The 24,458-nt window shown below is 43.1% G+C and overlaps 2 protein-coding genes across 7 annotated transcripts in view; both read left to right on the forward strand.

The window, feature by feature from the left end:
• Dlgap5l1 (DLG associated protein 5 like 1) overlaps positions 1-20,945 on the forward strand; it is a 50,613-nt gene extending 29,668 nt beyond the window's left edge. For both annotated transcript variants that reach the window (XM_039110931.2, XM_063261259.1), the window contains 5 exons: positions 13,431-13,656; positions 14,394-14,550; positions 15,711-15,842; positions 16,500-16,675; positions 20,352-20,945. In XM_039110931.2, coding sequence (XP_038966859.1) covers positions 13,431-13,656; positions 14,394-14,550; positions 15,711-15,842; positions 16,500-16,675; positions 20,352-20,437 — 777 coding nt within the window. In that variant the 3' untranslated portion in view covers positions 20,438-20,945. The remainder of the gene's footprint in view (positions 1-13,430; positions 13,657-14,393; positions 14,551-15,710; positions 15,843-16,499; positions 16,676-20,351) is intronic.
• Positions 20,946-23,720: 2,775 nt separating this feature from the next.
• The window catches only part of Cd99l4 (CD99 molecule like 4), a 65,257-nt gene continuing 64,519 nt past the window's right edge, over positions 23,721-24,458 (forward strand). For 2 of the 5 annotated variants that reach the window (XR_010066450.1, XM_063288203.1), the window contains exon 1: positions 23,727-23,892. Coding sequence is in view for 3 of the 5 variants with exons in the window: in XM_063288203.1 (XP_063144273.1) it covers positions 23,826-23,892 (67 nt within the window). In the remaining 2 variants the exon portion in view is untranslated. Of the gene's footprint in view, positions 23,893-24,458 lie in introns of all 5 variants that reach the window. The other 3 variants (XM_063288201.1, NM_001419510.1, XM_039110935.2) reach the window with 3 other exon arrangements.

The raw sequence follows: 24,458 nt of genomic DNA on the forward strand, positions 1-24,458 counted from the left end.
TTTTTATCTTAGATGTTCTGATTGGTGTAATGTCGATTCTCAATTTCGTTTTGATTTGCTTTTTCCTGATAATTAAGGATGTTGAACATTTCTTTATGTGTTTTTCCGGCATTGAGATACCTCAGTTAAGAATTATTGGTTTAGCTCTCTACCCCAATTTGAAAGTTGGGTTATTTGGTTGTCTGGGAGTGTGACTTTTGAGTTCTGTGTATATTTTGAGTTTTAGCACTCTCTCAGATGTAGGGTTGGTAAAACTTTTCCCGATCTGTAGGTTGCTGTTTTGTCCCATTGACAGTGTCCTTTGCCTTAATGAAAATTTTCAGTTTTATGAGACTTCATGTATCGATTGTTGATTTTAGAGCCTGACCCTTTGGTGTTCTGTTCTGCATATTTTCTCCTGTGCAAATGTGTTCTAGGCACTTACTGACACTTTCCCTTCTACTAGTTTCTGCATATCTGGTTTTATGTGGATGTCCTTGATCCACTTGGACTTGAACTTTGTACAAAGAGGTAGAACTGGATAAATTTGCAATTTGCTACATGCAGACTATCAGTTAGGGTAGCATCATTTCTTTTTTTTTATAGTTTTGTTCTTTATTATTATTATTATTATTTTTTATTAACTTGAGTATTTCTTATATACATTTCGAGTGTTATTCCCTTTCCCGGTTTCCGGGCAAACATCCCCCTCCCCCCTCCCCTTCCTTATGAGTGTTCCCCTCCCAACCCTCCCCCCATTGCCGCCCTCCCCCCATAGTCTAGTTCACTGGGGGTTCAGTCTTAGCAGGACCCAGGGCTTCCTCTTCCACTGGTGCTCTTACTAGGATATTCATTGCTACCTATGGGGTCAGAGTCCAGGGTCAGTCCATGTATAGTCTTTAGGTAGTGGCTTAGTCCCTGGAAGCTCTGGTTGCTTGGCATTGTTGTACTTTTGGGGTCTCGAGCCCCTTCAAGCTCTTCCAGTTCTTTCTCTGATTCCTTCAATAGGGGACCTATTCTCAGTTCAGTGGTTTGCTGCTGGCATTCGCCTCTGTATTTGCTGTATTCTGGCTGTGTCTCTCAGGAGCGATCTACATCTGGCTCCTGTCGGTCTGCACTTCTTTGCTTCATCCATCTTGTCTAATAGGGTGGCTGTATATGTATGGGCCAAATGTGGGGCAGGCTCTGAATGGGTGTTCCTTCAGTCTCTGTTTTAATCTTTGCCTCTCCCTTCCCTGCCAAGGGTATTCTTTTTCCTCATTTAAAGAAGGAGTGAAGCATTCACATTTTGATCATCCGTCTTGAGTTTCGTTTGTTCTAGGGATCAAGGGTAATTCAAGCATTTGGGCTAATAGCCACTTATCAATGAGTGCATACCATGTATGTCATTCTGTGATTGGGTTAGCTCACTCAGGATGATATTTTCCAGTTCCAACCATTTGCCTACGAATTTCATAAACTCGTTGTTTTTGATAGCTGAGTAATATTCCATTGTGTAGATGTACCACATTTTCTGTATCCATTCCTCTGTTGAAGGGCATCTGGGTTCTTTCCATTTTCTGGCTATTATAAATAAGGCTGCGATGAACATAGTGGAGCACGTGTCTCTTTTATATGTTGAGGCATCTTTTGGGTATATGCCCAAGAGAGGTATAGCTGGATCCTCAGGCAGTTCAATGTCCAATTTTCTGAGGAACCTCCAGACTGATTTCCAGAATGGTTTTACCAGTCTGCAATCCCACCAACAATGGAGGAGTGTTCCTCTTTCTCCACATCCTTGCCAGCATCTGCTGTCACCTGAGTTTTTGATCTTAGCCAATCGCACTGGTGTGAGGTGAAATCTCAGGGTTGTTTTGATTTGCATTTCCCTTATGACTAAAGATGTTGAACATTTCTTTAGGTGTTTCTCAGCCATTCGGCATTCCTCAGCTGTGAATTCTTTGTTTAGCTCTGAACCCCATTTTTTAATAGGGTTATTTGTTTCCCTGCAGTCTAACTTCTTGAGTTCTTTGTATATTTTGGATATAAGGCCTCTATCTGTTGTAGGATTGGTAAAGATCTTTTCCCATTCTGTTGGTTGCCGTTTTGTCCTAACCACAGTGTCCTTTGCCTTACAGAAGCTTTGCAGTTTTATGAGATCCCATTTGTCGATTCTTGATCTTAGAGCATAAGCCATTGGTGTTTTGTTCAGGAAATTTTTTCCAGTGCCCATGTGTTCCAGATGCTTCCCTAGTTTTTCTTCTATTAGTTTGAGTGTGTCTGGTTTGATGTGGAGGTCCTTGATCCACTTGGACTTAAGCTTTGTACAGGGTGATAAGCATGGATCGATCTGCATTCTTCTACATGTTGCCCTCCAGTTGAACCAGCACCATTTGCTGAAAATGCTATCTTTTTTCCATTGGATGGTTTTGGCTCCTTTGTCAAAAATCAAGTGACCATAGGTGTGTGGGTTCATTTCTGGGTCTTCAATTCTATTCCATTGGTCTATCTGTCTGTCTCTGTACCAATACCATGCAGTTTTTATCGCTATTGCTCTGTAATACTGCTTGAGTTCAGGGATAGTGATTCCCCCTTGAAGTCCTTTTATTGTTGAGGATAGCTTTAGCTATCCTGGGTTTTTTGTTATTCCAGATGAATTTACAAATTGTTCTGTCTAACTCTTTGAAGAATTGGATTGGTATTTTGATGGGGATTGCATTGAATCTGTAGATTGCTTTTGGTAAAATGGCCATTTTTACTATATTAATCCTGCCAATCCATGAGCATGGGAGATCTTTCCATCTTCTGAGGTCTTCTTCAATTTCTTTCCTCAGTGTCTTGAAGTTCTTATTGTACAGATCTTTTACTTGCTTGGTTAAAGTCACACCGAGGTACTTTATATAATTTGGGTCTATTATGAAGGGTGTCGTTTCCCTAATTTCTTTCTCGGCTTGTTTCTCTTTTGTATAGAGGAAGGCAACTGATTTATTTGAGTTAATTTTATACCCAGCCACTTTGCTGAAGTTGTTTATCAGCTTTAGTAGTTCTCTGGTGGAACTTTTGGGATCACTTAAATATACTATCATGTCATCTGCAAATAGTGATATTTTGACCTCTTCTTTTCCGATCTGTATCCCTTTGATCTCCTTTTGTTGTCTGATTGCTCTGGCTAGAACTTCAAGAACTATATTGAATAAGTAGGGAGAGAGTGGGCAGCCTTGTCTAGTCCCTGATTTTAGTGGGATTGCTTCAAGTTTCTCTCCATTTAGTTTAATGTTAGCAACTGGTTTGCTGTATATGGCTTTTACTATGTTTAGGTATGGGCCTTGAATTCCTATTCTTTCCAGGACTTTTATCATGAAGGGGTGTTGAATTTTGTCAAATGCTTTCTCAGCATCTAATGAAATGATCATGTGGTTTTGTTCTTTCAGTTTGTTTATATAATGGATCACGTTGATGGTTTTCCGTATATTAAACCATCCCTGCATGCCTGGGATGAAGCTTACTTGATCATGGTGGATTATTGTTTTGATGTGCTCTTGGATTCGGTTTGCCAGAATTTTATTGAGTAGTTTTGCATCGATATTCATAAGGGAAATTGGTCTGAAGTTCTCTTTCTTTGTTGGGTCTTTGTGTGGTTTAGGTATAAGAGTAATTGTGGCTTCATAGAAGGAATTCGGTAATGCTCCATCTGTTTCAATTTTGTGGAATAGTTTGGATAATATTGGTATGAGGTCTTCTATGAAGGTCTGATAGAATTCTGCACTAAACCTGTCTCTACCTGGGCTCTTTTTGGTTGGGAGACCTTTAATGACTGCTCCTATTTCCTTAGGAGTTATGGGGTTGTTTAATTGGTTTATCTGTTCCTGATTTAACTTCGGTACCTGGTATCTGTCTAGGAAGTTGTCCATTTCCTGCAGATTTTCAAGTTTTGTTGAATATAGGCTTTTATAGTAAGATCTGATGATTTTTTGAATTTCCTCTGAATCTGTAGTTATGTCTCCCTTTTCATTTCTGATTTTGTTAATTTGGACACACTCTCTGTGTCCTCTCGTTAGTCTGGCTAAGGGTTTATCTATCTTGTTGATTTTCTCAAAGAACCAACTTTTGGTTCTGTTGGTTCTTTCTATGGTTCTTTTTGTTTCTACCTGGCTGATTTCAGCTCTGAGTTTGATTATTTCCTGCCTTCTACTCCTCCTGGGTGTATTTGCTTCTTTTTGTTCTAGAGCTTTTAGGTGTGCTGTCAAGCTGCTGACATATGCTCTTTCCTGTTTCTTTCTGCAGGTACTCAGCGCTATGAGTTTTCCTCTTAGCACAGCTTTCATTGTGTCCCATAAGTTTGGGTATGTTGTACCTTCATTTTCATTAAATTCTAAGAAGTCTTTAATTTCTTTCTTTATTTCTTCCTTGACCAGGTTATCGTTGAGTAGAGCATTATTCAACTTCCACGTATATGTGGGCGTTCTTCCCTTATTTTTATTGAAGACCAGCTTTAGGCCGTGGTGGTCCAATAGCACGCATGGGATTATTTCTATTTTTCTGTACCTGTTGAGGCCCGTTTTTTGACCAATTATATGGTCAATTTTGGAGAAAGTACCATGAGGAGCTGAGAAGAAGGTATATCCTTTTGCTTTAGGATAGAATGTTCTATAAATATCTGTTAAGTCCATTTGGTTCATGACTTCTCTTAGTCTGTCTACGTCTCTGTTTAATTTCTGTTTCCATGATCTGTCCATTGATGAGAGTGGGGTGTTGAAATCTCCCACTATTATTGTGTGAGGTGCAATGTGTGTTTTGAGCTTTAGTAAGGTTTCTTTTACGTATGTAGGTGCCCTTGTATTTGGGGCATAGATATTTAGGATTGAGAGTTCATCTTGGTGGATTTTTCCTTTGATGAATATGAAGTGTCCTTCCTTATCTTTTTTGACGACTTTTAGTTGGAAATTGATTTTATTTGATATTAGAATGGCTACTCCAGCTTGCTTCTTCTGACCATTTGCTTGGAAAGTTGTTTTCCAGCCTTTCACTCTCAGGTAGTGTCTGTCTTTGTCTCTGAGGTGTGTTTCCTGTAGGCAGCAGAATGCAGGGTCCTCGTTGCGTATCCAGTTTGTTAATCTATGTCTTTTTATTGGGGAGTTGAGGCCATTGATATTGAGAGATATTAAGGAATAGTGATTATTGTTTCCCTTTATATTCATATTTGGATGTGAGGTTATTTTTGTGTGCTTTCATTCTCTTTGTTTTGTTGCCAAGACGATTAGTTTCTTGCTTCTTCTAGGGTATAGCTTGCCTCCTTATGTTGGGCTTTACCATTTATTATCCTTTGTAGTGCTGGATTTGTAGAAAGATATTGTGTAAATTTGGTTTTGTCATGGAATATCTTGGTTTCTCCATCAATGTTAATTGAGAGTTTTGCTGGATACAGTAACCTGGGCTGGCATTTGTGTTCTCTTAGGGTCTGTATGACATCAGTCCAGGATCTTCTGGCCTTCATAGTTTCTGGCGAGAAGTCTGGTGTGATTCTGATAGGTCTGCCTTTATATGTTACTTGACCTTTTTCCCTTACTGCTTTTAATATTCTTTCTTTATTTTGTGCGTTTGGTGTTTTGACTATTATGTGATGGGAGGTGTTTCTTTTCTGGTCCAATCTATTTGGAGTTCTGTAGGCTTCTTGTATGCCTATGGGTATCTCTTTTTTTAGATTAGGGAAGTTTTCTTCTATGATTTTGTTGAAGATATTTACTGGTCCTTTGAGCTGGGAGTCTTCACTCTCTTCTATACCTATTATTCTTAGGTTTGATCTTCTCATTGAGTCCTGGATTTCCTGTATGTTTTGGACCAGTAGCTTTTTCCGCTTTACATTATCTTTGACAGTTGAGTCAATGATTTCTATGGAATCTTCTGCTTCTGAGATTCTCTCTTCCATCTCTTGTATTCTGTTGGTGAAGCTTGTATCTACAGCTCCTTGTCTCTTCTTTTGGTTTTCTATATCCAGGGTTGTTTCCATGTGTTCTTTCTTGATTGCTTCTATTTCCATTTTTAATTCCTTCAACTGTTTGATTGTGTTTTCCTGGAATTCTTTCAGGGATTTTTGCGATTCCTCTCTGTAGGCTTCTACTTGTTTATTAATGTTTTCCTGTGTTTCCCTAAGTGTGTTCATGTCTTTCTTGAAGTCCTCCAGCATCATGATCAAATATGATTTTGAAACTAGATCTTGCTTTTCTGGTGTGTTTGGATATTCCATGTTTTTTTTGGTGGGAGAATTGGGCTCCGATGATGGCATGTAGTCTTGGTTTCTGTTGCTTGGGTTCCTGCGCTTGCCTCTCACCATCAGATTATCTCTAGTGTTACTTTGTTCTGCTATATCTGACAGTGGCTAGACTGTCCTATAAGCCTGTGTGTCAGGAGTGCTGTAGACCTGTTTTCCTCTCTTTCAGTCAGTTATAGGGACAGTGTGTTCTGCTTTCGGGCGTGTAGTTTTTCCTCTCTACAGGTCTTCAGCTGTTCCTGTGGGCCTGTGTCTTGAGTTCACCAGGCAGCTTTCTTGCAGCAGAAAATTTGGTCTTACCTGTGGTCCCGAGGCTCAGGTTTGCTCGTGGGGTGCTGCCCAGGGGCTCTCTGCAGCGGCAGCAACCAGGAAGACCTGTGCCGCCCCTTCCGGGAGCTTCAGTGCACCAGGGTTCCAGATGGTCTTTGGCTTTTTCCTCTGGCGTCCGAGATGTGTGTGCAGGGAGCAGTCTCTTCTGGTTTCCCAGGCTTGTCTGCCTCTCTGAAGGTTTAGCTCTCCCTCCCACGGGATTTGGGTGCAGAGAACTGTTTATCCGGTCTGTTTCTTTCAGGTTCCGGCGGTGTCTCAGGCAGGTGTCCTGCCGCTCCTGGGCCCTCCCCCACGGGAGCCCAGAGGCCTTATACAGTTTCCTCTTGGGCCAGGGATGTGGGCAGGGGTGAGCAGTGTTGGTGGTCTCTTCCGCTCTGCAGCCTCAGGAGTGCCCACCTGACCAGGCGGTTGGGTCTCTCTCTCACCGGGTCTGGGACAGCATCATTTCTTAAAATGCTTTCTGTTTTCCACTGAATCATTTTGGAATCTTTGTCAAAGTTCAAGTGATCATAGGTGTGTGGGTTTATTAAAGGGCCTTCAATTCTCTTCCACTTATTTACCTGTCTATGTTACAAAATCCATGAAGTTGTTTTTCTCTATTTCTCTGTAGTGAATCTTGAGGTCAGGAATGGTCACTGCTACAGAAGTTCTTATATTGTTGAGAAGTGCTTTGGCCATTCTCGTTTTGCTGTGAAGAATTGAGTTGCAATTTTGATGGACATTTGTTAATCTGTAGTTTGCTTTTGTTGGATGATCTTTTCTGACTATGTTCCTTCTACTGATCCATGAACATGGGGAATCCTCCCATCTTCTGATGTCTTCTTTGATTTCTTTCCTCAGAGACTTTGATTTCTGGTCATATGGTTTTTTACTTGCTTGGTTTGAGTTATGCCAAGATATTTTATAATGTTTGCAAGTAGTGTGAAGGATGTTGTTTCTTTAATGTCTTTCTCTGCCATTTCCTTTGTGAAGGAAAGGCCACTGTTCAGTTTGAGTTAATTTTATGTATAGTCAACTTGATGAAGTTTTTTATCAAGCAAGGAGTACTGTGGTAGGATATGTTGGCTGCTTATGTATACTATCATATCATCTGCAAAGAGTGAAAACTTAACTTCTTCCTGTCTGGTATCCACTTGACCTCCTGTGGTTTTCTAATTGCTCCAACTTGAACTTTGAATGTTCTGTCTTGTAAATAGGAAAACAGTGGAGATCGCCTTGTGTTTCCCTGAGGTTAGTGGGATTGCTGCAAGTTTCTCTCCATTTAATTTGGTGTTTGCTGTTGGTTTGCTGTACATTGCTTCTGTTAGTTTAGGTTTGTGCCTTGCAACAGAATCATCTGAGACATCAGAAGTGCTCTCTCTTTCCTCTCAAAAAGTGAAGATCAGTGAAGGCAAAGACTGGAGACCACGGAAGCTTTTCAAATCTAGCTATGCAAGCATCCATCACTGTCCATGAGTCCTATTATACTTTCTCCAAACATAACATGTTTTCCCCAGAGGATGGCCTCATCAAAACATCACAGGATTCTGAGTAAGCAAAACCCATGTGGCTCTGCACTACACAACATCCAGACAGAACTTCTTCAGGCTACTTTTAAGCAAAGCTGATAAAATTACCTTTTGAATGACAGAATCAGAGGGTGGTTAAAGTGAATAATTTACTTAGAACAGATTTTCCCAAGGATTTAAAGTTCTCTAGCCCTGTTTGATGAGACAGGAAGTGCTGACCTCCTCCCCTCTTTTCAGAAGTTTCTCATGACCCAACTCTTTCACTATGTACATGATGTCCTCCTATCTTTCATCCTGAACCATACTCTAAAGGGGCCTGGAAAAAAACTTGTGGATGAGGTACAGGCCATGTGCTACATAGTGTGAGCTGAGAAAGTCCAGCTTTGTTGATAAGAGCATCCCTATATTAGATACCAACTTAGTGGAAGCATAGGTGCACAGCAAACTAATCCTGACATCCTGTAGATACCATACTGAGAGGAAGGTTTATCTGATCCCATGGGTTTGGGTATTGCATACCCCGGATACTAGGGCTTACAGATAGAGCAAAACCTCTCTACACCAACAGAAATGAGTGACTTTATCCCCTAACGAGGAATGATATGAACAAATGTGCTTAGCTCTTTCAACAGAGGTGAATTTTCATATAGACCTAGAACTTCCAGATGCTTCTAAACAATTTGATCTGTTTGTTCATGAAAGTAAAGGCACTGCAAAGAGTGTTTAAACCAAACTCAGGGCCAGGGAATGGCCCTGGATTACGCATGTCCAAACTCCTGGAACCTATAACACCAAGCTGGCCCATGTGTCTCAGAGCTAAGGTGACTGCCACTATTAGTGAAAGAAGCAGATAAGTTGAGTCTGGTTTAGGATCTTAAACACACATCCCCCATAGAGTTGTGTCTTTCTTCATAGAGACAGGGGAGCTCTGGCTGTTTAATGCATGTGTGAAACGTAGCAGCTGCTTCTCCTGAACCGTCCTGGAGTCCAGTTTGAGAAACCCACTGACATCAATCTTGTTCCTGTCTGGCCTCCTTATGACTTCATCAATGATTGTATGCGATAACAACCATAGTCCCAGGCATCTTTCTATACCTAATGTGCATTCTCTCAACGGATCAAAAATTTGAGTCAACTTATTTCTTAGATGGGAGCTTCATCATTAATGTAGAACCACATACATATGGGCTCCAGCAGTTATTATAAGTGAAATGATTTGTCCTCAAAACTTATTTTTTTTTTTTTGGTTCTTTTTTTCGGAGCTGGGGACCGAACCCAGGGCCTTGCGCTTCCTAGGTAAGCGCTCTACCACTGAGCTAAATCCCCAGCCCGTCCTCAAAACTTATATGCAGGTCTTGGTTCCCACAGAGAAGAACTTAATGACTCAGACTCAGATGGCCAGATTGTGAAAAGGAAAGTGTATCATCATAGACCAGGAAAATCCCTATGCATTTGTTACTGCATGTATGTATGCTATGATGTACAGGGAAAGAGGGATCCTCACTGAGTGTTCATACAGTAATTGGAGTGATTCCATCCTGGCAAACGAACTGCATATCTTAAAGCTCCTGGACAAAAAGTAGCAAACACAGGTAAGAGTAGAAGGGAGGAAATAATCAAACACAATGCTGAATTCATTGGAATAGAAACACAAAGAAAGATACAAAGAGTCAACAAAACCAAGAACTGGTGCTTTGAAGAACTCAATAAGATAGAGAAACCTTTAGACTAACAAACTAAAAGGCACAGCGATTGTATCCAAACAAAATCAGCAAGGGGAAGGGTAAAAAACAACAGAAAATGAGGAATGTCAAAAAAAAATCATGTCTCAATAGAAAAGCTTATACTCAACAGTACTGGGAAATCTGGAAAAAATGAAATCACAGACAGACACCATGTATAAAGTTAAATCAATTCACGAAGTCTCTAATGCGAAAGGAGAGTGTACAAAACATTTTGGAAGCTTTAAAGACAGATACTTGGATCCCGTCCCAGGACTGACGTGTCCAAATATTTTCATCCATAAGATCATGACAGAAATTTTACTACAAAATGCAAAACCTGTGTAACCACTCACTGTAGTGACGTGCAATCGCTGTGTAATGTGCCTTTCCAATGAATGAACCCTGCAGCATCAGGCTGGCCCACTTGTCTAAGAGCTGTGGTTGCTACCCCTATTAGAGAAGTTAACTCTGTGTCAGAAGCTGAAACTCATATAACACCATGCAGTTGAGGCTCTCCTCAAAGGAACAAAAGAAACAAATTTTATTGCATGTTGGATACTGTAGCTGGTTCTACTCCTGAACCATCCTGGAGTATGGAGTGAAAACCCACGGCTATCGATGCTGCTACGCTCTAACGTGGTGTTGACCCAAACATGCTCATCAATGATTGTATGATGAAAGCAACATGGTTTAAATAATCTGTCTAGACTTATTGGACACCCTACATCCTAAGAAAGGTTCGGATGCAATGCTCTACATGGATGGTAATGACCTAACTAAACATGGAACCAGGTACAAATGGGCTCTGGTGAGTTACTGCAAATGAAATGATATGGACCCAAGACTTAGAGCCAGAATACATGGTGAAAATGAATACCTGTCATTGCATGTGAGCAAAGTCACTATCCTTTGGTTACTGCCCATGCACATGGTGTGATCTAAAGGGAAAGAGTTGTCCTCACAGCTTCCAGAAGGACATCAAAATAAAAGAGAACTCTTAGGTTTCCTGGTGAATATTTGTATTCCTCCAGCATTTCTTTGTTTTCAGGGTTTAGCATAACAAATTTATGTCTGTATAGAGGCCAGAGGTTAACATGGCACTGACTTGTCTGCCCCAAACTGGCCCAAAGAACAGTGGGATGTACTGACATTCTGCTCACATCCTGTGACCCACTGCTGCCTCAGACTCCATGGTGTAACCGTGGGAAAGCTGAGAATGTACAAAGGACAAAAGGAGAACTTGAGCCCAAAGGTCGGTGGTGGACACCACAGGAAGGATTGGTGTGCCCGAAAATATTGGCAGGGCTCTGATAACAAACCTTAACCAGGCTCCCTGTCTGGGGTCCACAATACTTAAATATGGTGTAAGTAGACTTGATAGGCTGGCCCTGTATATGTAAGCAATGTGTCAGGTTTGGAGTAATGTAAATCTTAAACAGTGATAATTCGTTCAGAAGTGGGCAGATATGCGAGGCCTAGGCTGCAGACAAGACTGGGAAACTCTTCGCTGATATCTGCCAGAGAGGGGAGCTTAAGAATACATGATTGTTTTTAATGAAGCCTTTTCTGGATGGGAAGATGTTTTCTTCATCAAACTGAAAATGCTCAAAAAACAGCTACAAGTTCCTCCAGGTACTGTTTCAAGCATTTTTCCATTCTCTCAAGATTGTCTCAAATAATAGCTGAACATTCATACTCAAAACTGGATAATTGAAGGTAATGATAAATGTATGCATGGCAAATTAATGGTGCATGCAGATTCAGAGTTCTGGTCCTGTGAAAATAAAGAAAACGATGTTACAGTTTACAAAACTCTGAGTAGTGTCCAAGAAAAGGTGTATAGGCCTCCTAGTTACCCTGTGTTTATTGTACCACATACATGGCTGGATTCATCCATATAATTTTAGGTTTGACGTACCTCCTTCATTGTTTCTCAGGCTCACAGGTAAGCAGTTGGCCAAAATCAATAACCAATTCTTTTCCATTATCCAGGCCCTCTAGTTCTCCATAAGGGCTATTCATTGAACTATCCCAGAGATCCACTGGTCTTCTGACTTCCCCCACATCCCCCCAGTTGCCATTTTGAGCCTTGTCATTGTGTTACCACCCGCTCAAGTATCCTAAGTTAATGAAATCGATTTGGAAAGGATTTACAGGCTTCTCCCACTCGTACACCTGTGTGGTGAGGCAGCATTTTACCATGGCTTCTGCAGACCCTTGTCAAGAAGGCAGAATCCCCAGATGACAGTGTCTACGGGACTCCCTCAGGCACTTAAGAACACATGACAATCGAGGTTTCACTAGATCTGAAGCTTTTTCCCCCCCCTCTATCCCTGTTAGTCTTAGCTACATTATGACTAGAAGTTCATGGTCCAACCCCAAACTCACTCAGGCCTGGACCTGGGAATTCAGGAAGGAAGATAATGGAGAAGTCATAGTTGATGAGACCACAGAGCAGCAAACGACAGTCCCTGTTGAATGTGCTCATGATATCTACTTTAATTTTCTGGTTGTTTGAGAGTTTGTAAGGATGCAGGACTTTAACTTTTTTTCCTTAGGGGAAGAAAAGTTTATTAAGATAAAAAAGACAAATGAAACAGGGAACAACATCTAGGACAGAAAGAAACATGGTACCTGTTGGGTGTGGCTGCCCATTTATAATGTCAGCACTTGGCCTGAGTGAGTCCAGGCAGCCTTGCTTGACTCCATAGCGAATTCCAGCCCAGCATTTGCTAAAATCTAAAACCCAAGCCAATTAAACAAAAGCCACCAGCTACAAACAAAATGACAACTGGTTTTCCCATGCCAGTGCACGCAGCTCGGCCTCCAGCGAGGCCCTGGCCTGGCACAGCACCATCGAGGGGTGGCTGTCAGAAGCCAGCAGGTTGCCCAGGTTGAATCCAGTTCTAGCTCCTTGTGCACCATGATGTGCTACAGCTTCTCTGCTTCCTCCTGCTCTTCCTTGGCCAGCAGCTCCTCTGCATACAGCTCCCCCATGGCTCTCGCTTGGGTCTCGGTTCCATCACTTCTGGGGATTTTAACTTTTAAGAATGGACAGAAACTTTACAATTTGATGTGTGCCCTATACCTGAGCACCTATGTTGCCAGGACAAGGGAGTTTTCATTGCACACAATGGGATTGCAAGACAGAGATTTCAGGTAAAAGCATCAGTGAATATATTGAAACCAAGCCCCCTCTCGATGCAGACTCCATGAAACATTATCCTCCAACTTGCATATTTTTAAGGGAGTAGGAAAAATATTGGGCTCCAGGAAACAGTAAAAACGGTGGGAATTTCACTATATGGCACATGCATGGACCTTGGGTTTATACATTTCAGGGAGAAGAATCTCCCTCATCCAAGGTCTTTAGATCTTTGGGTGTTAACAAAGATGTTCTATCCATATCGAGGCCTTAACCAACGCTCCCTGTCCTCAGAACTGAGTGGTAATGGAGCAGTGAGAACTCTGAAGCTCTGGAAGGAGAGTGTGCGAATGGGTGTTCCCTGACTCAAAAGTGAGTCTCTGGAAAAGGCACTGCAGACACTGGTCAGTCAGGGTAGAGGGAGTTAGCAAGGAAGCTACGGCATTTCCCAGTGACATCACCGTTAGGGTCTTCCCTGGAAATTCTCTCGTATCCAGGAGAACACTAGAATCTTCAGTGATGTCACCAGTGTTGTGGTGACACCAACTGCCAGTGTGCTATCCCTTCAAAGACTAATGGGTTCAGAAGCAGGCATGTTCTCCAGGATCCTCAGTCTCTTTCGGAGGGATGATCGTACACATGCCTCCAGACCAAGGCAGAGGGAGGCCAGCCTTCTATCACGTTGGAGAACAAGACGAATGGAAAGGTCCTTGAGAAGACTCAGTGAGTACTGGGCAGGGCAAGGGGAGCTTCCTGGAGGAGGTTGGCTTGAGCTGGTCCTTCCAGGACTAGGACGTATGATTTGGAGCCTCAGTCTTCCTAAATGGCTGACCCAGACTCAACAATTTCTGATCATTAGTTTGACAGAGAACCAAGAATTGATATATGTCAAGGGGCTTTCCTTGGACCACTTTAATGTCATGGGGAGTGTCAAAGAATACCAGGATGAGCCTCTGTAAGAATAACAATGTGTCTCTCTGAGGATAGGCTGTTGAAGCACTTCATTCTCAGCAGTGTCCTGTAGATTACGTGGGTAATTGATGCCAAGAGGGATACTCTCTTGGTCATATATCAGGTAGTCAGTTACTTTGAACTCACATGATAAGGGATTCACGATGTTAAGCAGTTTGGACTCAAGGACTTACCTGCCTCACATCAGACATTAGCTAAGTAGGTCCTCCAATTCTTCATGTTCAGGCCAGCTTTAGAATTTCAGTGCCAGACGAATGGCTTTAGGAGGTGTGGTCTCTATCTATGATGGCATATGTCATCATATGGCTATGATGGTGGGGAACAGGGACCTGGCTGAATTCAGCTTAAAGATAGCTTTCTTGCTCTGTCAGGGATTCACTGTATCTGTACAACTGTTCATCCTCAGACTTCTGTTTTAGACTAAGCATAGTTTTTCCTGACACTGTGTCCACATATGTGTCTGTTTCCTTGTGTTTATCTACCTACAGATCAGAGGGCATCATCTCAACCCTCCACAAACCCCGTTGAGGAGGAGAGAATTAAGCGTTTGGAGAACCTCAAAATTGCTCTCCACAAGATGCAAAAGGAGAGAGATGAACTCCGGAGTATCCTGGCAGATTACCCTGGAAAGAATTTAAATGACAGGTAGTCACAATGCAAGTTCTTTTAAATCCACATTTCCTCACATCACAGTAGGCCACAACTCCAGGGTGTCCACATAGTCAAAATCACTCTCCTGATTGCATCAGAACGTGAAGTTCAGATGGGAATGAGATGGTGGCACAGGCTATTTTAATTCCTACAAAAGTAAATCATAGCCTGTGGCCTGAATCACAGTGTGGGAATGAGGGTAGTAGTGTGTGAGCTCTCATTGTGTGTTTTAAGAAGCCTGGACAGGTGTTGGCTTGTGGGAATTTCTAGGTGCTCTGATTCTGACCAGTCATTGTTGTAATTGACGTGGAGGTGCTTTGGGTTCAATAGGTCCTGTGAAGAGCTGGAGGGGCCTAACCCCACTTGCGGCCACACAGTGTGTGACTGGACTGACATCAGGGTATCATGGGTTTTCTCTGATTTTATTCATTGTATTTTTAGAAAATGCCACATCCTTGTATTTATTTGGCATTCTAATTGTATGAGAGAGAGAGAGAGAGAGAGAGAGAGAGAGAGAGAGAGAGAGAGAGAGAGAGAGTTTTGTGTGAGTTTGTGTGTGTGTATGCATGTGTGAGTGCGTTTGTGTGTATCACTGAAGATCTGGGTATTCTATGTTCTGATTTGGCCTGAGAATTATCCTGTGTCAATTTCCATGGCATGATAATGATGCGGCTGAGAGCCTCCCTTTGAGCAGTACAACATCTCACCTCTGCTGAGCTTGTATGCACATGGGTATCTCCCGGTATGTGGTATAAATTCTTTTCCCTGTAAATACTGCTCATGTTCCTTTGGGCTTTCATGTAGCAATAGATTCTATGATTGAGAATTGTTACCTAAGAACAGGAGAATAGTCTTCATGGATTTAAGTTGGAGCCTGGATCGTGGCACGGGGTCCTCGAATATTCTTGGCAAGCTAGTCTATTCCTTTAAACCCCCTCAGGGAGCTCAAGCAAATCAGCTCCCTCCTTTTGTTTGCTGGCACTGCTGTCCTCGTGTTCATAATAATAAACTTAATAAATACCAAGTGGACCCTGTACAAGGAGCAGGGGTGTGGCATGTCCTAGGCTGTCGTAGTTCAGGATTCAGTCTGAATTCATGTAATTCTTGAATCCTTCATTTATGTTATTTTATCCTTGGACCATGCCCTACCACAGGAACAACTTTGAGTCCGAGATGCTCATGATGCAGCACCAGGACGTGATGACTGACATGCAGAATATGAGGGGGCAGATCAATAGAGCTTTGATCAAATGCAAACACCTTACACTGGAAAATGACTGGTACTGGTGAGTAACTTACAAGGTTGTGACCCCAGCACTAGGCACAGCATGTGTCAGCCCATCTTATCTGTGAAGTAAAGTGAGGATCAGGCTTTATAGTGTTTGAAGCAGACCAGGAAGCCTGTCTCTAAGGAAGGCTCTAGGATTTTTACCTCTTGTAGATAGTTTGACCAAATGGAAAGAGGCTGTGAGATTCTTCAATCATTGTCCTTCCCAGATAGAGACCCTGTACATAGAAAACGTGTGCACAGTGATGGAGTTATCAATCAATCTTGATGCCCTGGGGCTCTGACAGGAAACACACACACACACACACACACACACACACACACACACACACACACACACACGACATGTAGAAAGACTGGCCTCCAGGTGACATTCTAATAAAATGGACATATAAGCACACATAGGGATTAAGACCTCCTCTGGGAAAAACTTGACTCAATGGTGTCAGGTTTTGAGAAGTGACCTGAGTCTTCTGGAATGTTGCTCTTTTCTCCATTTGACCTGTCTCTAGGTTATGCTCCATGGCTACTGTGGACTTGGAGTATAATCTGGGGCTCTCTTCGGATCAGGACCCTAGAAGGAGTAAGGGACTTGGAGACGTGGGAGGAAGTTGGAGCCTGGCTGGGATTCACCATTTTTTTCTTTGTGTCTCAGCCGCAGCTTCTGCCCCCTCATAACTGAGTTTTTTGAACTGAAGAACAATGCCCAGAGAGCACGGAATGAGAACAGGGAGCTTCTGTGGGATCAGATTGCACTGGAAGAGTCCATTAAGGAAACAACAAGGTTCTGTGGGGAAGCCAGTATGAAAATCCGTGTAACAAGCAGAACAGGTAGGATGAATGAAGCATCAAGGGCAGGTTGTCCTGATATCTAACTGTAAACCAAGTCAAACCAACTTAACCATTCTCCACCTTATCCAGACACTCTCCTAGGACTCATCCAGTTGTTCAATTCTTTGACTTTTTACAAAACTTTCTGTGATGTTGGCTTCATGCAAGGAACTGGAGGATTGACAACCAAATCCTCCTGCTCAACTAGAAAATGCATTTCTTTAAGGGGGATCTGTGGATCACACATTGCACACTTACAGGCCATTATGCTAGAGGGATGCCATGTGGATATCCATCTTTGTAGTGCACAGAACTGATTAGAGTTCAGTTCAATTGCCAAAAGAATGGCTCTCATTGTCAATTATGATGGGGCTTGTGTACTTTCTCTCCTTTTCCCTGTACATTGAGAATGGTCCCTCTGACTGTCCAAATCGTAGTTTATAGGGACAGATCTTGAGAAGCAGTTTGTCAGTCCTGTTTTATGTCACTGGTTTAGTGTTCTCTCCTGAGGCTTATGTCCTGGAGCTGACTGGATGAACAGGGATGTAAGAAAGGCTTTTCTCAGGGTGAGGGTTTGTGTGAGATATGTGAGGATTGGAAGGAAATTTTCTCCAACTCTCTCATCCTAGTGTGCCCAAGAAGTGCATACCCTATACAGGTTTACTGTATAAGGGATGGATAGCAGTGTCTAAGCTCTCACTTGAACCATTTCCTTTGCCTAATCTGTATTCAGCAACTGTTCTTCCAGCATGATGGCCTCCTCATTCTTTTCTGCTTCTCAATTATGATTTCTGGTCTCTCTCTCTCTCTCTCTCTCTCTCTCTCTCTCTCTCTCTCTTTCTCTCTCTCTCTCTGTCTCTTCCTCTCCCCCTCTATCTCTCCTTCCCCCTCTCCATCTCTCTTTGACTCTGTGTGTGTGTGGGTGTATGTGTGGGGGTTTTTTGTGTGTTCCTGTATGCAGAGATATGTGTGAGCATGTTTATGGCTATGGTGCATATTGTACATTGGGGTTGTTTGTTTTAAGTGTTTGTGCTATGGGTGCTTATATATAGAAGTGTGTGTATATGTGTGTGTTTGTGCATGTGTGTGTGTTTTTGTGCATGTGTGTGTGTGTGAACTCCTCAGGTTTCTGAACACAGACACATATACATATATTTATATATATTGTGTAAGTCTATATGTACATAAATAGAAACCACAAACACACACACACACACATATATATATATACACATATACTCAGAGAAAGAGAGAGAGAGAGAGAGAGAGAGAGAGAGAGAGAGAGAGAGAGAGAGAGAGAAGAGAAAACACAATTTTTCCAATTAAATTTTAAACTGTTCTTAATGGGGTCTTGATCACTATTGAAAATATTTATACTGGGAAAACTATTCATCGACATTGACATTACTTGGAGTAAAACTCGGGAATGGGGTACAGGGATGTGAGGAGAGGCTGCTGTGTGAAATCCATGTACCTGAGTGTGGAAACTGCTGTCTCAGGGCTCTTCTGCCTTCTTTGCTCTCGGTGTATAGCAACACTGGAAGGTCACTGGGCTTGTTGTATCTTCTCAACATCCGGGTTATGTTAATCATTAACCTGCCACCGATTTCTTTCCAGATTGTCCTAAACTTGTTTGAATATACCTTGGCTTTGGAGTTTGGCCTGGTATTTGTTATTTGAAACCGTAATTTGCTTAGAGTTGAATGTGCAAGCAGAAGATGTCCAGGAGTTATGCTGAGGTGTTTGCCTCAGACAGATCCTTAGGCTCAAAATAGTCCAAAGCACTCATCCTGTGTTGGGTCGGTGGCACTCTTAACTACTGTTATTAAAAATCATTTGATCTGAGTGAAAATCACCTGTAAGGAGGGTTTAGAAAAGTGATGACCCTCAGACATTGCTGGAGGTGTCAAATGGGTAGCCCTGTGAGAAGCCATGTACAACTCTTCTGAAAGTTCAACTTTTTGACACAGCGATTCCAGAAGAAGAAGTAGGTGTCAGCAGAGAAACTGTGGCACATTAGTGTTGTAGTGGTTCACCTCAGAGCAGCCATGAAGCAAAATTATCCAGATGTCCATCAGTCAGAAAGTGAAAAGGTACAATGCTGTCCAGCCCTTCCATGGACTGTGGCTGAGTTTGATTATACCTGCCAGCATTTGGCTTTGAATTAGTCAGCCTTATCTTACTGGAATTATATCTGATAGCATCCCATTACAAGTTTTACCTTGGATTGTGGTTATGGAGATTTCCTAGCTGTTTGTGCTGGTAGTTTTGGCTCCCCTGTCAGGTAGCGTATGGTAAAGGGACCTCATATTGAAAAATGCAGCTCACTTGCATGCACTGGGAAACAGTGAGCAGAGGACAGAAGAGGCTCACCTGCCCCCACCCAGTGCTCTGTTGCCTGAAATCAGCCTCCTGTGCACAGCCTGGTGAACTTGCTAAGCAGGCTTGGCTAACAGGCCTGGATGTCACATTTCTAATTTCTGATTTTCACGGTAATGCACTTTATTGGCTGAGCTGTCTTTAGGCTATGCTCACTGTGTACTTAACCCATTCCAGGTTTTTTTTTCTTATGCCACATTATAGACTGGGTGATCTCTTATATCACCATTAACTGGGAAACTAACCACATTCTGCAAAATACTCTGCTTGTATGTGTGAACAAATATATTTGGGTTAGCTCAAAAGTGTGTATGTCCTAGTGTCTGTCTGTCTGTGTCTGTATACATGCTGCCTCTATGGACAATATAATCTTCTAATGACCAGGATGAGGAAAGAATGGAGGAAAGTCTGCAGGACCCCCTGAATCAGAAAAAATGGTCACTGAGCAAAAGGCCTTGGCTGGGAAGATGCAGCATCATTTCGGTTTCACTGAGAAGATTTAAAAGCAGTGGATGGGAGGACCCAAGTAGATTCCCTGTCCTTATAAACTGTCTGTTGGGTGTGTGACTTTCTCCATAGTTCTCAGCATCTGTCAGCTAGGAGCAGCCAGAATATTATTCTTGTATAATGTGCATGTGATCCATAGAGATTCTGGCTATTGTGTACTGATCCCTCCAGTCTGAGCTTTCTAGTATTATCTGACCCTGTGCCTTTAAGTCTCCCCACAAAAAGTTTTATGATACCCATAAACAAAGGAGTGGTATAGTTTATTTTCTGCATGAGCATCTCCTTTAGAGTTCAATGCCTACTCTTGGCAAGATTTCCTTCCAGCATATTCTTGCCAAATATAATATCACTTCAGTGTGCATGTACTTCTTGAGATATTGTTTTTCTGGGTCTTTGCAGATATTGAGGTTGTCAAGTGGACCCCAGGCATATTCCTGCACTGGAGGAATAATAATAGCCTTCATTTCAGTGATGGCCAGGCTTCCAAGGCCTTCCTATTGTTTTCTAGGTTGTTCACATCTCTCCTCAACTGACATTGAGACATTGGTACATGATATTAAAATATAATATATATGGACGATTGGAATTGTCTGCTGTCCACTGTTCAATTTTTAGCATTTTTAAAAGCTGAGAAAATATGCAGGCCTGTGGGATCTCTTTCCCTTCTCTCTTGGGCATCAGAGAATGACATCAGAGAAAAATCATCCTGGATTGTCCTGCTGAATTGTGCTGCTGTGTATGGGATACACAGTGGCATGGCATGTCCTCACCAGGCCTTTTCCACCCCTAGGTCTGAAACAGTGCAGCAGAAGCTTGCCCAGGGCCCAGACCAGGACTACAGCTCTTAGAGACAGAACTGTCCACCAGGATCACTGAGGGTGCAAAGATTGACAACACCTCCTGCATCTCAGTCCTCGTAACCATAGCAATCTGGGGCTGAATTTGAAAGACCTTGAGATGTGGCATGGAACATGCCTCACGTTTAACCTTTTGAGGACTTGTCCATCAACAACCAACCACCCCGAATGAGTCATGTCTACATTCATTTTGAAGAAATTTTTACCATCTTACCTGCCGTTCTGCTATGTTTGCAAGGCCAGCAACTGGCTGGAGTTATATGTTGAAAAATGTTCAGCAATTCAATGCTGACTAATTTACTTGTTGTATTTGGTTTTTAGTTTGAGGTTGTTTTATACATTTGGTTTTATTTGTTCACATTTGAAAATTTGTTATTTATTTGTTAACTTTAGTTTTTTTAATTAATATGTTACATTCCTAAGGCTATATACATTGAACTCATTGACTCCACAGTTTAAAATATTCCTGAATAAATTAATGTTTGCCTATAAATAAAACTGTGACCTCTAACCCTTCACTCACAAGACCATCCTGAGTCACGTGTGGTTCTTCCTCCTGTAACAGCACAAGCATAAGGCAACAGTGGTTTTCTGCAAGTCTCATGCAGCGTAGGCTTCATCATCAGTTCACAGCCATCCAGAGCTGCACAGGAAACTGTGCTCCTGATGTAGATAGATCCCACCTTTATGATGAAAAATATCCTTGCTGTGTCCTTGTGCTCACAAATTTAGCTTCCTTTATAATGACAAAGAAAGGAGAAACACGGACGTATTTCTCTAATACATTAGAGGAAATAAAAACATTCAGTATGTGAATATAAAAAGAGATCAGGACACACAGAGTTTTATGCCTGTGGAGTCCTTGAAATATAGCATCAGCTATGACTGCACATTTAATGAATTCCACCAATTTTAGAGGAATGAATATTTTTACTATTTTTGTTGTTGGTTTGTTTGTTGTTATTCTTGATAATGTTATTTTTGGTGAGTTCATTTTGATGTATATGAACTTATATAGCTTATTTTGGGCAGAGGTCTCTCAGTTTTGAATTATTTCTTTTTTGCAATTTTTAGTGGATATTTTGTCTATATTTCAAATATTATGCCCCTTTCCGGTTTCATCCCATAAAACCCCCTTTTCTCTCCCTACAACCCCTGCCTCTTGTTCTTCTGAGGTCAGGATACAGGGTAGAAAATGGTGCCTTGGGAATAGTATGAAGATGTTAGTTATTTCTTGCCAAGTGCTTATGCAAATTCCATATTAACTTGACTGAGCCCTGACATGAGCAGTGCAGAGAGCCTCTCACTTTAGGAAAACAAGCAGGTGGAAGGTTTTGTCCTGCCTGACCAAAGACACAGGGGACTCTGCATGTGGGTCACAGAGAGGAAGGCTCCTTCTCATCATAAGGAGCCTCAACAAGGAGTAAGGACCAAGTGGCCTTTTGCACTTTCCGTCCTGTTTTCCTTCTGCACCCTTCCCTAAGACTAGTGCTGCCCTTGTCCTCACCATGGTGTGGTACATGAGGTGCTGAGAAAGGCCCTCACACCCCAGGGGAAGGCCATGCTGCTCTGTAGTTGAGTACATGCCTTGCATGTGTGAGGCTTTGGGTTCAGTCCTTCCTGTCCCCTCCCTCCTGCCTCTCTTTCCCACCCTCTCCTCCTCTAACCTTCTACTCCCTCCTCCCTCTCCTCAGCTTCCCTCTTCCCCCTCCCTCCTTTTCCATTTTCCTTTCCATCTCTCTCCACCTCCTCTCCCCTCCCCTCTTCTTTTTCTGCTAAGGATCCAGGGCAGAATTTCCCCCACACTTGTAGAGCAGGGTTTTCTAAGGCAAATGCTGGCTTCTACACAGTAGGGTTCTGAGGTTCCTTGGAGAAACTGATCTAGAAAATCCCAGTCGTCTGGTCTTGTACTCTTTGCAGTGCTACCCTGTTCCTGCTTAAACCTCTTCAGCTGCCTTAGGGGAGTGTGAGCTCCACCTGGTCCCCAAGTCTTGCACGAAGTAGTTCTGGCAACCCCTACTTCATGTCTTTTCTTATCTCCAATCCCTCCTGCATTCGCCTTAGTCTTTTTTCTGGGAACTCCTTTCTTTTTGGCTGGGTGAACTGTTACTTTCCCTTTACATCAATTCTACAGGACATTCCTCTGCAGGCAGGGTTGCTCCGGCAGCTCCACAGGGCCTTGACTCTAACTGCTTCCCTCTCCTGGCTCAATTCCTTCTGTCCTTGAATGTTCTCATTTCCTCTGCCCTGTAACCAGGCCCAGACAACTCCTCCTACCCTCCTATGCAGCCTCTAGAATCCAGACCTAGCCTTTCCTCTGACATTATGCTGGCCATTTTTCCATCAACCAGAGGCCTTGTCATGCTACAGGATGCTTTTCAATGCTTTCCCTTTCTTTTCTGAATCAAACCTTTGCTGTTGACTTGGTATTCAAGGCCTTGTCTGACCAAATCCAGAGATGATTTATGGGGAGTCTGTGGGGAATCTGGGGATAATGTACTTGCAAGTCAAAGAGAAAGGGGGGCTCCTTTTCCAGAGCTGCTGTTTGATTATGGGGTATGTTCTGCCAGTTTCATACGTCTGTATGGGCTAAAGGCTCAAAGATGTGTCAATTTTGCCTGCTAGATTTTGTTTCCTTTTTCTATTTGGGAAGTAGTTTGCTTGCGAATATTTAATTTTCTGCAGCAATCACTTTTAAACAAAACAGTGCAATGAGTTTTTGCAGGGAGGTGGACTCCATTTGCATTGATTCATGGGGAAAGCCTGCAGTGAGTTTGTTAGTCTCAGTAGATTGAGCAGCTGTGAACTTTCCCTTCACTAAGGCCATCTCTAACTCCAACCTCGGCAACTGTTCCCTACAGCTTTTACTCTGGACTGAGCCCACCCTCTCTGTTGCCTGCCCTGATCCTCAGCTTCTACCTGGTTCCCAGCAGCTACACAAACAGACCAGTTCTTTTAGTCTGGGGCAGGGATTTTGTTGCAGCTTTCAACCTGGAGTAGCAAGCGCTGCTGAGGCGCTGGGGTCCTCGCAGCTGGGAGAACTGAAGTAGAGGAGAAGGTGCGGCCCATGGTCGCAAGCTCTGGGCCAGGGTGTGGTGGTCTCACAGGTGGCCATTTCTGAGCATCATCTCAGCTGCTGTTTCTCACCCCCTGGCTTCTGAGACTCCCAGGCCGCTTTTGACATTCCCACAGCAACGCGGGGTGGGGCGGGATGGGGAGGGGTCTGTGGGCAGCAAGTAGACAGGGCACCCAATCCGAATCAGGAGACCCAATGGTGTCTGTGAGTCCCGCCCCCGCCCGGCTGTGATAGGCTCCTCCTCTCTGGCTCCTCCACCCCGGCTCCACCTGCGTCTCTGTCCCTCCTGGGATAACTGTGCTCCTCTGGGATCCTGCACCTGCTCCCAGCCATGGTGGCCAGGCTCACCGCTCTTCTCGTTTGCCTCGTTTTCTCCTTGGCTACTCTGGTCCAGAGAGGTAAGGTGGGTGAGGGCTGCGGCACCCGGGGACCCCGCCATGGGGCCTGGGGGGGGGTGTCGTTATGTGCCTGAGCGGCTTTGTCTCCCTCTGGCTGGCCTGAGGTGTGGGGTAGGGGTAGGAATAGGGACACCTGGCAGCTCTGGGCCTAGGGGTGAGGGTCTAAGATTTTCTGGAACTGAACCAACTCTGAATTGAAGATGAGGGATGGGACCTTCTTAGGGCTGGTATGAAAACATTAGGGTGTTAAAATCCTAGCCAAGCATTAGTGGTAACAGCTGTCCCCAACAGTGTACCTTGGGAAAAAACCTTGGAAAAAGCAGTCAGGTTGAAAATTGGCCGTGAGGCCACCTGCAGCAAAAGCATCTGGAGAGCTAGCTTCCCAGGAGACTTTCTGGCCACTTTCATCGGGATCTCGGAGGGTTTGTAGAGAGACAAAGGGAAACTAGGGTGGGGGCGACTTGTATGTCTTAAAAGACTCCTAGTGCTTTTGGTGTCTGTCCCTACACTTCTGGAGACTTTGGTCATACTTTGTGGAGGAGGTGGACACAGAAATTGTGCTGAAT

The sequence above is a fragment of the Rattus norvegicus genome, chromosome 5, assembly GCF_036323735.1.
Source record: "Rattus norvegicus strain BN/NHsdMcwi chromosome 5, GRCr8, whole genome shotgun sequence".
In the NCBI taxonomy this organism is placed as follows: Eukaryota; Metazoa; Chordata; class Mammalia; order Rodentia; family Muridae; genus Rattus; species Rattus norvegicus.